Source organism: Parasteatoda tepidariorum, chromosome X2 (genome assembly GCF_043381705.1).
Source record: "Parasteatoda tepidariorum isolate YZ-2023 chromosome X2, CAS_Ptep_4.0, whole genome shotgun sequence".
NCBI classification, from domain to species: Eukaryota; Metazoa; Arthropoda; class Arachnida; order Araneae; family Theridiidae; genus Parasteatoda; species Parasteatoda tepidariorum.
Window position 1 is genome coordinate 29,521,860 of NC_092215.1, and position 13,372 is coordinate 29,535,231.

The 13,372-nt window shown below is 30.0% G+C and overlaps 1 protein-coding gene and 1 long non-coding RNA gene across 2 annotated transcripts in view; one reads left to right on the forward strand and one right to left on the reverse strand.

Moving 5' to 3' along the window:
- The window catches only part of LOC122269162 (uncharacterized), a 54,698-nt gene that overhangs the window by 23,410 nt on the left and 17,916 nt on the right, over positions 1-13,372 (forward strand). The gene's annotated exons all lie outside the window — the stretch shown is intronic.
- The window catches only part of LOC107450968 (transient receptor potential cation channel subfamily V member nanchung), a 107,903-nt gene that overhangs the window by 17,994 nt on the left and 76,537 nt on the right, over positions 1-13,372 (reverse strand). Inside the window, exons 13-14 of the mRNA XM_071188148.1 lie at positions 2,285-2,439; positions 100-216 (exon numbers count right to left, since the gene is read on the reverse strand). Of these exons, the coding sequence (XP_071044249.1) occupies positions 100-216; positions 2,285-2,439 (272 nt within the window). The remainder of the gene's footprint in view (positions 1-99; positions 217-2,284; positions 2,440-13,372) is intronic.

Below are 13,372 nucleotides of genomic sequence, written 5' to 3' on the forward strand. Positions count from 1 at the left end.
ACAATTCATATTTATTTATCATTTAATAAAAATAAATTAAGCTAATGTCATTTATTTATTTAATTTATATGAATGATGTTTATTTTGAATGAATAGTACCTGTCTCATCCATTCATTCTTCCTTTCTGCGATATCTTGGTACGTTTTACCCATCATAGCTATGAGCATGTTGATTAGTAGTAAAGCTACTATTGCCATATACATAATGAAAATGACCTAAAAATATATGATTCATTAATAACTGAAAATAGGGTAAGCATAGAGAGATTATTAATGTTATGATAACATTTTTAATTTTCAGTTTAATTTGTTCATAATTTATTGGTTAATAAGCTATAAAATTTCTAAAAAAATTCAGCTTGAAATTTCATTTTTTTTTTATATTGGTAGTCTAAATTGTGTGACTTTTCGGCGAATATTGTTTGAGACTCAAGCAATTTATTCAACAAATCTAAGTGAACGCAGAATGAGGCAAATATTTATAGTGCTGCCCTCTGTCGAACAGCGAGTGCGGCTCATGTTCATTGTCCGTGGTCATCGATGTAGAGGAAGTGTGAGAGATGTTCTTTGTTACAGACTGGGATCGAACCTTGGAACATCGTGTCAGCAGCCTGATGCTGTAAGTACTACGGAAAATGGGGTATACTACCTGTATTGTGTAAGGAAGCTTTATATAATAATCGCATAAATTAACAGTTAACTCTACAAATTTTGCTAAAGTTCGTTATAATTGCGGGTAATGAGTTTTTTTTCTTAAAGACAGGAACTGGCAGTATAAGTAATGATCAATTCTACTACTTTCGCAGAAGTTCGTAACAATTACGGGCACTGGGCTTTATTCTCTAAGAAGGGAGCTGGCCGTACAAATTAATAACTAACTCAACAATTTCTTAGAGTGTAGAGCAAATAACAATATTAAAATTTTTTAAAAATATTTCTGACATAAGGTATCAAGTGTGGCTTTTACCATGCGGTTTTACTTACCGTACAATAACTCAAAACCTTTTATCAATCATTCTACGATTACTTTCTATACTTGTTCCTTTTCAACAATTATTTTATGGTTTTGAACATGGTATGAATAAAACTGAGATTCGATTTTATTATTAAATCAATACTATATCCCTGATTATTATATTTCTTTAGATATAATTTTTTGGTAAGTCAAGTTGCCAGACATTTTTATACGGGTTGGCCACTACAGTCTTAAATGTCTTAACACTTACACATTATTTCAACACATGTAGCTTTTTTAGGTAAAAACAGTTTAATATTTTTCTTCATACTGCGACACTTGAGCTGCGGTAGTTCAGAGGACCGAGCTCTCGCATCCTAATGAGGTGACCCTGGTTCGAACCCTTGTGTTGTCTGGTCTTACGAGTGCTACTCTTGGATCGTCCCTTGCCGACATGTGTATTTCATATATTTGTTTGTTAAAATAGTAGAGCTTGTATGCTAAAAAATGGAACTTGTTTGTTATAAAACAGTATTTATCAGTTTAAAAAACAGGCGATAGTTTTTAAATAACAGTATTTTTCTGTGAAATAAATTGCTTTGTACTGGCACACCAGCCGTCCGTAAATGTAACGATTATAATTACGTAATTTAAATTTCTTTCGTAAATTTAACGATATTTTTTTTTCTTACAGTGAGAGCTTGGATCTGAGAACTCGAAATTTCAAATTAAACGAAAAATATAATTTTGAAAAATGAAAAATTCAAACAAAGAATCGCAGGTATTAAAAAAAATCGTATATTTCTTTAAAATGTTTCTAAAATCATCTAACTAAAACGTACAGATAAATATGCGTATTTATATATTAACGAACTTAATAGATTGTACTGGAACTTATTTCCTGAAATAATAAATCATATCTAAATCTGAATCAGAACCCTTGCGTATAATTTCATTTTAGTACTTCGCTATTATAATTTAAAAGAGATTATGTCTAGCAAATGTACGTTACACAAGATTAATTGACTAGGTAAGTTAATTTATAAACGTTATAGTGTCTAGACGGTGAATTTGGATATTATGTAACTAAATTATATTTAATTAGTTACTTGGTTTTAAATCAAAGCTTATTTCCCATTGTTCTAAATAAAATATTCATTAACGTTATTATTGTCAGAGTGTTTGAGTTATTAGATATTATAGTTAGAAATTTCGAAGATTATTTCTAGGACTAATTAAATTTATATCCGTCTGCGTTTGAAGATTGTGGCGATGCACAGTAGAATGCTATAATTTATAGTTCATGATGTAGTTTAATATTTAATTTACCTTTGCAATATTTGGATGCGCAGTGTAATTAAACTGCTCATACGTGTCGCCAAATTCTGATAGGGACATAATGAACATCGCCAAAATACTTTGTATAGGATCATCAAAGAAACTAGGCTTGTCAGCTTTGTAAGATAGGAAAATCACATAATACGCTGCAAAGAAAAGGTATATGAATAATTAGTATTTATGAGTATGTTTCCCGCATTTAACAAGCAGTAATTAAATAATTTAGTAATAATTAAGTATTGCTGGTAAAAGTTATAGGTCACCGTAGATTTAATTTTGCCTTGCACACTCACGAAAAAAGCACTAATATCAAATTTTTAGAATTTCTTCATAGTTTAGCAAATCAATTCAGAGGTTTCTACTATTGGGGATATTAAATACTAACGCAAGCAGTGCAAAATATTTGGAGTTAGAGAGAACCTATACCACGAAAGACAGTACGAAATTATGGTCAAAACTACCAGAATATAGTAAAATTTACCATGTTTCTGGTTCTAGGGAAAAACCAAAAAGCTCTCTAAGTTTCACCGAAGCGTTTTGGTAAAGTTAACAATAAAATATGATTTGATAATATGAGATAACGCTTGGTAACTGACTTAAAATTTGGTAATTTTATCATGATACCATTAAAGCATAGGCATAAAATAAATTTTTTGGTTACATTAACTTATCAGTTTTGTAATTTCTACTTAATGTGGGGTAATAAGAACTATAATTTTGAAAACCAGAGTTTTTAAAAAAATCGTTACCACATGAAAGAAAAATTGCCTGGCGAATGGTTTAAATACTGCATATTTTGATTTTTACAACCAGAACTATGGGCGTTTTTTGTACCAGAAATGTTATTACCATATAATACGGTTTTACCAGAAATATTTTCTTCGTGTATGAAGAACTTAAGGCAATGTAATCAATAAATCATATTTTCAAAATTTTGGTTCAATGATCAAACAATGGTTCGTGCATTGACAATAAACTGTTCCGGCATGTCGTACAGGTCAATTGCAAATTCAGGAAACTTATATTAAAACTATCTGGAAATAATGCTTAGAAACAGCTTTATAAAAAATTTCCCGATTGGAAAAAAGTAGTTTTTCACTACATTATTCCAAGCTCTGTAACAAAAAATTTTATTCTAATTTCTTCTAATTATGAAAACAATTTCTATTTAATTTTTTGTTTAAAAATGTGTAACGGTACCATAAATAATATTAATAAACCTAAAAAATTTTTCCCGGGTGGCAGTTTCAATAGGCTTATGGTTTGTATTCATTATGTTTAGTTTCTTCAATCCATTTACATGAGTGAAACCCATGACCATTATTACTTAGTGACCAAAATGTATATAATTAGGTAGTAAAACTTTTTTGAAAAGTATTCTTCATTTGTTACAAAGTATTATTTTTAGAAATCAATTAACACTAAACAAATTTTTTGTGCTTCCAGAAATTATAGGTGTACTTATAAAGGAAAAAAATCCCTAAAAATGACATTCTTTCTCGATTACAGTTATGGGTCTTTAAAGTTACTTATAATTTAATTTGAAACATAGATTCTAAACTTTGTTACCATCAAAAGTTTTGAACAGTCTGAGGAGCTTGTTTACTTTATCTTATTCATTTAAGAATATTAAACATTATAGATCGTAAATTTTTTTATTGATTTCATAAGTTCTCAGGTTCAGTCAAGAGACAAAATAACGACAATATAGAATAGAATCCTGTTAAAAGTAGTTATTAAACTTTCCTTTTATTTTATTACTATTTCTTTACTTTAAATGCCTTTTCTAAGAAACATACTTAAATAAAACTATAAAATGTTATGACTCCAAGCTCAAAAATAGTAATAATAATGATATAATAATAGCCCATAATAATATAATAATAGCCACAATGATAATAATAGTCAAGTAGCAAGCCCCATAATAGTCTAAACTAAATTATGATGGTCTAAAAAAATTATTGCTTTCCTGAATTGAAATTTTCAAACTAAAGTCAATGAAATGTTAACAACAATTCAACAAAAATTATAGTTGTAAAAACTAAATGATAATCGTATAAACTAACTTTAAGTCTCCTAGTTAATGTCCAAACTAAAGATAATGAAATTTGAAAAAAATTTGATTCGGATAAAATTATTGTATTTGTAGGGGGATTACATTTCTGTTAAGAAAGCCTAGTTTATTTAGTTAAAACAAAATGTACGGTATTTAAATCATTCATTTGGTAATTTTTGGCGTTCGTATGGTAACGGTTTATCAGAAATTTCGGTTTTCAAAATTATAAATCTTATTACCACACATTTAGTGAAATTGCAAAACTGAAAAGCAAATTTGACCTAATAAATGGTTTTTATATCATGTTCTAAAGCATCATGATAAAATTACAAAATTTTATCACATTTACTAAATTTTTCACATATTATCTAACCATATTTTATTGTTAATTTCATCAAAAAATCAAAATTCAATTTAATTTAAAAGTCATTACCAAAGCGCTTCAGTAAGAATTACCATGTTTTTTGGTGTTCTCATAGAGCTAGAAACACGGTAAATGTTGCCCTATTCTGCTATTTTGACCATGCTCTTTTCAGAATGCAAATAACTTTATGTTATTTGTATGAAACTTTAAACAAATTAATTGCTAGAATAATACTAGCCAAAACTATCCATTAATTTCTTAAACCATGCCTAAATTAATGTCCAATTCAAATTAAGCCTATACTTGAGTCAACTGTGGTTCTGATTTTGATCTTCAAACAAAAACGAATCACGGAAGAAAAAAAAACACAAAAAAGCCTTAAAAACAGCCTAGAAAAAAGCATCAGAAAAAAATTCCGCTTCCATAAAAAAGTCTTGAAAAAGAAGAACCGAAAAAAATCACCTCATTAACTACTCCATAAATTTAACTTGTGATTCGATTCGGGCACGCGAATTGAATGTAATTAAATAGTTTTTCGAACGTAATTCAATGTATTTTTAAAACTTAATTAAGATACGAAAACTAAAGTAAAGTTGTCTAATATTGCAATAAAATCAATCAAGAGTAGTCTTTCAGGGGGCTGATCGTTTGATAAGTTAAATATATTAACAAAAGTGATATGTATTAACAAAAATGACAAGTATTTCAATTTAATGCAATTTTTAAAAAATACTTGGATGAAAATATATTACTTATGTATTATTGCATCACAATATAATAAATGTAATTATTGAAATTTAGAATAATTTTAAAACTGATTAAGCATCCCAATAATTTTGTTAAGCTAGTTTCCGTAAACTTTAAATTAATTCTTATATATTAATTAATTTAAAAAAAAACAATATCTAATTTCATTCGAATAAATATATAATTACATTAATTCAAATTGAAACAGTTGTTAAATTCATTAAGTTTTCATATAGTATTCATATAGTTTTTTCTCCCGTTGCTTTTTTCCAGTACTTTTTTTCCGGTGCTCCTTTTCCTATTCAGAAATAAGGAGAGAAAAATAATGACTTATTTTGTAACTAAACTATCCCCTCAATATAAACGAAAAGATAGCATGACTCATAAGCCGCATAAAGTACTTTTCCAGTACATTTTTTTCCGGTGCTCCTTCTTCCATCCAGAAATAAAAACGATAGGAGAGAGAAAATAATAACTTATTTTGTAACTAAACTATCCCCTCAATATAAACGAAAAGATAGTATGACTCATAAGCCGCATAAAGTACTTTTCCAGTACTTTTCATCCGGTGCTCCTTTTTCCATCCAGAAATAAAAACGATAGGAGAGAAAAAAATAATGACTTATTTTGTAACTAAACCATCCCCTCCATATAAATAAAAAGATAGCATAACTCATAAGCAGCATAAAGTATTTTTTCAGTACTATTTTTTCCCCGGTGCTCCTTTTTAAATCCAGAAATAAAAACGATAAAAATGACTTATTTTGTAACTAAACTTTCCCCTCCATATAAACGAAAAGATAGCATGACTCATAAGCCGCATAAACAGATCCTCAGGCTCATTATATCTACAAATTCCATTCAGGAATTCATGTGCAAAACTTTAATACATCACAGTCTGATTTTGACCTTCACCCAAGCACCTAAAATCCTAAAAACTTAAAGGAATATAAAAAGAGGTAAGGAGAGGAGAGGGGAAAAAAAGAGGGAAAGAAAAATCCTAACAAACAAGCAAGTTGGCGTTAGGTTTGTAGTTCAATCTGTAAAGAAAGCTACGTGAAAATCATGAGTTCTTAAGCGGTTGTTTAGTCTTGCTTACCTGGAGGTCGACACGTAGGTTCGTCGTCACGTAGTCACTTTTCCTAGAAAGGGGTCGTCTACATAATGTGAATGGAATAAAAAGTAATTACTCAGATATTGTTAATAAATATTGTGCAATAAATTGAGCCTGCACGAAGTTCTTTGTTTTGTATTGATTATATGTTACAGGTAAATGGTTTTAGAAATAGGCTGAGTTTGAATTGCTTAGGTCAATGATTTGATGGTTATTTTTTTCTATTGCAATAGTTGATATTTTTATTTATTTTATATTAATAGTTTTCTTTATTTTCAAAGAAAATAAATAATTTAATAAATAAATTAAAAAAGAAAGATGGCAGGAAAATGAATGAGCTGATTTCTTTAGTAATTTGTTTTATTATTTATTTATTATTTCACTGAGAAAAAGTACTTTTTTTTATGACCGTAGTTGAGCAGCCGACCCAATTTTATGGGTTTACGACTACTAATGTTCAACTCCGTAGCCTTGTAATTTTGAACCCAATCCAGAAGACAAGGGAACTCCTGGATCGAGTATTGGGAGAAATTTGCCTTTGATGGAGGACTTTTTGATGGAGCTAATCAGCACTTGCGTTACATGGAGATGAAGACCACGCGAACTTCTCATGGTTAGCCTGACGACAAGGGGACTCTAACCCATATATCCGTCTACCAATGAGGATATTTCACGTCAGCACTGTCGGCGGTGCATGCCGGATGCGACATTCGTATCGATCAGACATCGCCGGGATCGAACCCCGGTTCACCTCATTGGAAAGCGAACTCTCTATCCCCTGAGTCATCGCAGCTCTGAGAAAAAGTATTGCCAAAAATGCCAGGATATGATTAAATTTACGGTGTTTCCGATTCTATGGGAATACTAAAAAGCTCGATAATTTTTACCGAAGCGCTTTGTTAATGTGTTTTGGTAAAATTAGCAATAAAATTTGTGGGTTTAATAACATGCTGTTTGGCAAAGTTTGATAATTTTATTATGATATTAAGGTATGACATAAAAATCATTTATTCCATAAATACCGTTAATTTTGGTTTTATTACCGAAATAATGTTTTTCTTCTTCTTTTTTTAAAACTAAGCATGTTATTATTATACAAGCATAGTAATTTAACCTGAATTTTTTTTCTCCGCCTAATGATATATTATTAGTAATATTATGAAAAACAAAACTAAGATTAAAGTACAAAAAGAACAGGAAAAACCACTCGAAAAACATTAAAATCGTTTGAAGTATTTTTGAATCAATAAATTTTTTCAGCTTTTATTTAAGAATATTACACGACAAGCATCAATTACTTTTTAATATTAAAAATCAATATTATCTAATAATTATTCAATAAATATTCAATTTAGAAAGTTTTCTTTTTGGTATTGTTTACTTTGACTATTTTTTTATTATTTTTAATTCCTAATTTTTTCCCCCTTTCTTTTTGCATTTATCGAGTTTTTTTTCTCATATTCAAAGTTTTTTTAAAATTTTTTTATTCGGTGCATGTTTCGTTTTGACACCAGAAATATAAATCTTACTTTTAATAAAAAAAACATGAAAGTAATAAATTAATTATGAACCTGAGAAATGTATTAAATCACAGCATATAAATTCTTTCTTTGTTAATGCTATGGTTTAATACATTAAAGAGCATAAAGATATGCGCTAACAGTACATGAAACAATAAAACATATTTTTATCCCCCAAGTAATTAACGCAAGAGTTTTATTTTTCAAATTAAAATCAAACTGCTCCGTTTATGAATTTAGCCTCATGAAAAATCTGGAATTAATTTTTTTCTCTTCCAGTAAAAGTAAAGTATTCCCTTTACAACTCATTGTGGGCCAGACGTGTCTTAGTGGTTAAGACTCCACAATTTCATGAATTAAAGCATAAGGTGGTAATATGATTAGCATTGCGTACCGACCGCTTTTACTTTCCATATAAGTTGGTACCCATCGATCTGAAGTTGAGTGGGCTTCAAGTCACAACTGGGGGTAGAGAATCTGTATTTTACAGCGACTACTCTTTGTCTAAATAGCTGGGCCATGGTGGCTCGTTTTTTTAGAAAATGAAATAATCAATATATCATATGAATAATGTGATGTATAATAATTAGTGTTTAATCCAATTAATGCTTTAAGTTTTTGTAATTATTATTTTCTAGTAAAATTAATGCACCTTATATTTTTTCACTCTAATTCACTGTGGACCAGAAGACCACGATCTTTGGTCAAAAGTCAAAAATTAAATTTTCAACTAAAATATGTGTAGGCAGTTTTAATAAAGCCAAAATTAAGTATTCATAATCATTCCAAACATTATAATTTACTTTTTGGACCGACGAGAGTACAATGTAATGAAAAATATGTTAAAATTCCTTTTTTAAATACAACTTTTAAATTTTTATTTCAGAAATATATATAGGAATTTCAACTGACTGTTACATTTTTATCAGAGTAATTCGTCTGAAATTATAGTAAAATTTTTCAATTCGTTGGATTAGTTAATACTCTTGACAAACTCATAGTTTATCTCTTATCATTTGACATTTTACAATATTTGAATGACTTTTGAAACTTAGTTCCAAAAAGTTCCATGAGGTAATTAGCTAAACTTTTTTGTTGATGTCTTCTTTGATGTTTCTTCTTTCGAAAAAACCTGCCCCATTTTTCCCGTTTTGCAAAGGTGGACTAAATATACCAAGAAACAAAAATTATGTTTTTTTTTCATGTTTTCGCATTATTTTATAATTAATTCGTGTTATTTTCTAATATTACTTCGGAAATATAATTTGCTTTTCATTTTTAATGTGGAATTACGAAAATTATTATACTTTTATTGCTATATTTAATTATTTAAATGCACTATATCATTTTTTTTATTTTTGCTCGCCATATTTCAGCCGCCATTTTGTTTTTTTGGGTATTTTTAGTGTATTTCAAAATTTCAACTATGAATTCAAGTTACCTGCACATAAAAACCCCTAAATAAAACCCCCCAAATTTTGAAACAAATTTTATCTAATTTTGGCCACGAAACCTTGGATGCTGACCCACTGTGTAACTGGAAAAAAATTTAAATATGTAACACTTTTGTATCTCTCTTAGAATATTAAAAAAACGAAACAAAACGTATATTATACTAATGCATAGTCTTTTTAAAAAATGCATAAAAAACGAAATAAAAACGTATATTATTCCAATGCATAGTCTTTTAAAAAAATTCATAAAAAAACGAAACAAAAACGTATATTATTCCGATGCATAGTCCTTTAAAAAAATTCATAAAAAAACGAAACAAAAACGTATATTATTCCGATGCATAGTCTTTTAAAAAATGCATAAAAAACGAAACAAAAACGTATATTATTCCGATACATATTAGTCTTTTAAAAGATACAAGCGAATAGAGATAAAGCTTCAATTGAAATTTTTTCCTCTCAAACAATTAAGGAACACACGCTCAAAATAATTCGATGTCAATACGACCTTGCTCTTTTGTCATTGAGATAGAAAATTATCCACAATAAGGAATACATTACATGTAAATCCTTCTCGTATGTTTCTACGCATTTAACGAACAGACAAAATTTATTGAGAACGTGACTTGGTTAAATAATAGTTCGAAATTGTTATTCTATTGTATCATTTTCAGGAAACTAGGATTTTGTTATTAGTTAACGTGTTGTGAAACTAGTATAATAAAGTTTTACTGCTTTGGTAATTGAGTTTTTAACTTTATCCAAGATTTTATGAAAATTTTTCTCTATTAATAGCTAAAAAACAATTTCTGGCATGAAATTAAAATGCAAAGAAGCTTCTAAAGTTCTTTCCTTAATCTGAAAAAATAGCAGATTACTTTTTACTCATTTTCCTTAGCGTTGCAGATACGAAGTTGAGCCAAGCAAAGTGATTTAATAATGTTATTTATGTCCATTGGTTTGCAAAATAATGCAAATTCTTTAAACAGAAAGCTAATATAGAAATTTTATCTTTAATAACTCCTCAAGTGACTGTTTTATTAATTCCTTCATTACGAGCTCTATGTCTTTTTTAATTTTATTTTATAACCGTCGTTGAACAGCCGACCCAATTTTTTGGGTTTGAGGGTGCTAATGTTCAACTCCGTAGCCATATAATTTTGAACCCAATGCAGAACACAAGGAAAACTCCTGGATCAAGTATTTTGAGAAATTTACATTCGTGGAGGATTTTTTGATGGCACTAACCCTCATTTGCGTTACGTGGAGGGGAAAACCACGAAAACCTTCATCGGTTAGCCTGACTGCAAGGGAACTCTAACCGATGATCCGTCTACAGATATTTCATGTCAGCACTGTGGACTGTGTGAGCCAGGTGCGGAATTCGCATCTACCAACCATCTCTGGGGCTCGAACCCGCTTCAATTGATCACTCTATCACATGAACCATGGCTTGCCACATTTCGCCGGCATCATAACGATGATCTGTGCGTAGGCATGCCGTACTAAGCTGTATCCACGCGATGACCTGTGTGTGGAAGTGCTGTACTAAACCAGCATCCACGCGATGACCTCTGTGTAAGAGTGCCGTATTTAGCTTGCGCCATCGTGATGCTATTTGATGACCGACGCAATTTGCTTCAAATGGACATTGGCTGATATTTTATTGCCTTTTATTGGATTAATACCACTAAAAGTATATTTTGAATGTGCTTATTATGCTTTGTAGATTGGTGGTGGCTCAGGGGATAGAGCGTTCGCTTTCCTATAAGGTGAACCGGGTTCGAATGCCAGCGATTGCCGGTCGATACGAATTCCGGACATAGCTTGCATCGACTACATTGCTGACGAAAGATGTTTTCAGTGGTAGACGGATCGTGGGTTAGAGTCCCTTAGCCGTCAGGCAAACCGTGAGATGTTTTCGTGGTTTTCTTCTCTATGCAACACGAAAGTTTGTTAGTTCCACCAAAAAGAAGAAATAGTATCTTTATTTGGGCTGGAAAAATAAACATCATGCAGTTTCATACCATTAATAAAACGGGTTTACCCACGGCTCTATTTTCTCTGCGCTGTCTCCAGATTTAAACTATAGCAATCGTCTTAGGTCTGACAGTTTGACCATGTAAAAATTTAAAACGTTAATTTCAAAACGTTAAAAATTTAAAATAATTTAGTGAGTGGCAGGCCAAATTCATATAGTAAGAAGTAAAAATTTTTTTTCCTAGCTCATAGCATTCTGCATACTTTTTAGTTTAGTAAAAATGACTCTTCGAATAAAAAGGCCTTATTAAAGAAAACAAAATAATCTAAACTTCTCTAACATTCTACTACGTACTTTCAAATTCTGTTGACATTTTTTTATTTTTTTATTATTTTATAAGCTCTTATCACATTTTTACAATGCAGAATATCATTTTTTGCAAGTAGTTATCAGTTTAATGAATTTTTTTCAGTTGGATATTTTATGCAATATTCTAACAATATTAAGAAAGAAAATGCAACAAAAGTTTTACTACGTTTCAAAGAGATATTTAATCAGTATAAACACAAATAATCTGTGTCCACACTATCAACTGCTTACGTAAAGAAAAAAAAAATCGATAAATACACAGCCTTCTGCTTTCTACTTAATAAAAGTGAAAATCAAAAAAACAACTGTCGTCATTTTTTACAAGTTAGATATTCAATTTACCGAGTTTATGTTCGAAATAGGTGTAAAAGGTATTCCGTAACGTTGTGGGAGTAGTATTTTATATGTGCCGCACTCAAGCTACGCAATGGGCTATTCGATTTTATTTTATAACCGGTATTGAACAAGCGACCCAATTCCGAGTTTACGACTATCAATGTTCATCTCCGTAGCGTTTTAATTTTGAACCGAATCCAGAAGACAAGGGAACTCCATTGTCAAGCATTGGGACAAACTAGTCTTAATAGAGGACTTTTTGATGGGAAGTAACCGGCGTTTGCGTTATAGGAAGAGGAAAACTCACGAAAACATCTTACGGTTAGCTCGACGGCAAGGAGATTCTAACTCAAGATTCGTCAACCACTAAGTATATTTCACGCTGTGGCTGTTGCGAGTCGCGATTAGAATTTATTTCGACCTGCCATCACTGATATTGATGATCTTATTGGGCGGCAAACGATCCTAATCCCCTGAGCCACTGCGACTCTCTAATAAAGTATTTGTTTTTCTTACACTTTTGCAAAGGTTTTCACTACGAAAATGTTGTCAAAGCGAAAATACGTTGTTTTACACTTGAAATTTCTCACCGCGTATTAGTTGTTTTACATACGCAAGGAAAAAAAATTATAAATATATTTAATTCAAATGCTGCAAAAATATAATACCTTATCTTTAACTTTATTTTTCTTTAGAGTATAATAAAGTCAATGCAAAATTCAATCAAGAATTTCAAAAAGTATAATCTCACGTGGATGCACTCAATAATATTTTCAAAAGAATGCAAATCCTTTGACAGGTGTATTGACAATAGATTAACTTATTTACCGAGGAAAAAGCTTTATAACTTGGGACTGATAAAAGCTTTTTCATAAGACTCCAAATTGGATTCTTCTTAACTTTTGATAAATATTTCATTTTTTTATAAAAAATGTTTACATAGCTTTTTTGTTAATAAATAACGGTGCTCTGAATCACAGCAGCTTTTTAATACTTCAAAAGGACACCGCTGGGATTTTGAAAATATTAAAAATGGAAATTATTTTTTGTTTTAAATATTTTATCATAGATAAAAGAGCTAGAAACCTATTCTTTTACATATACAAGAACTTTATTTCTTCAGTTTCATGAAATATTT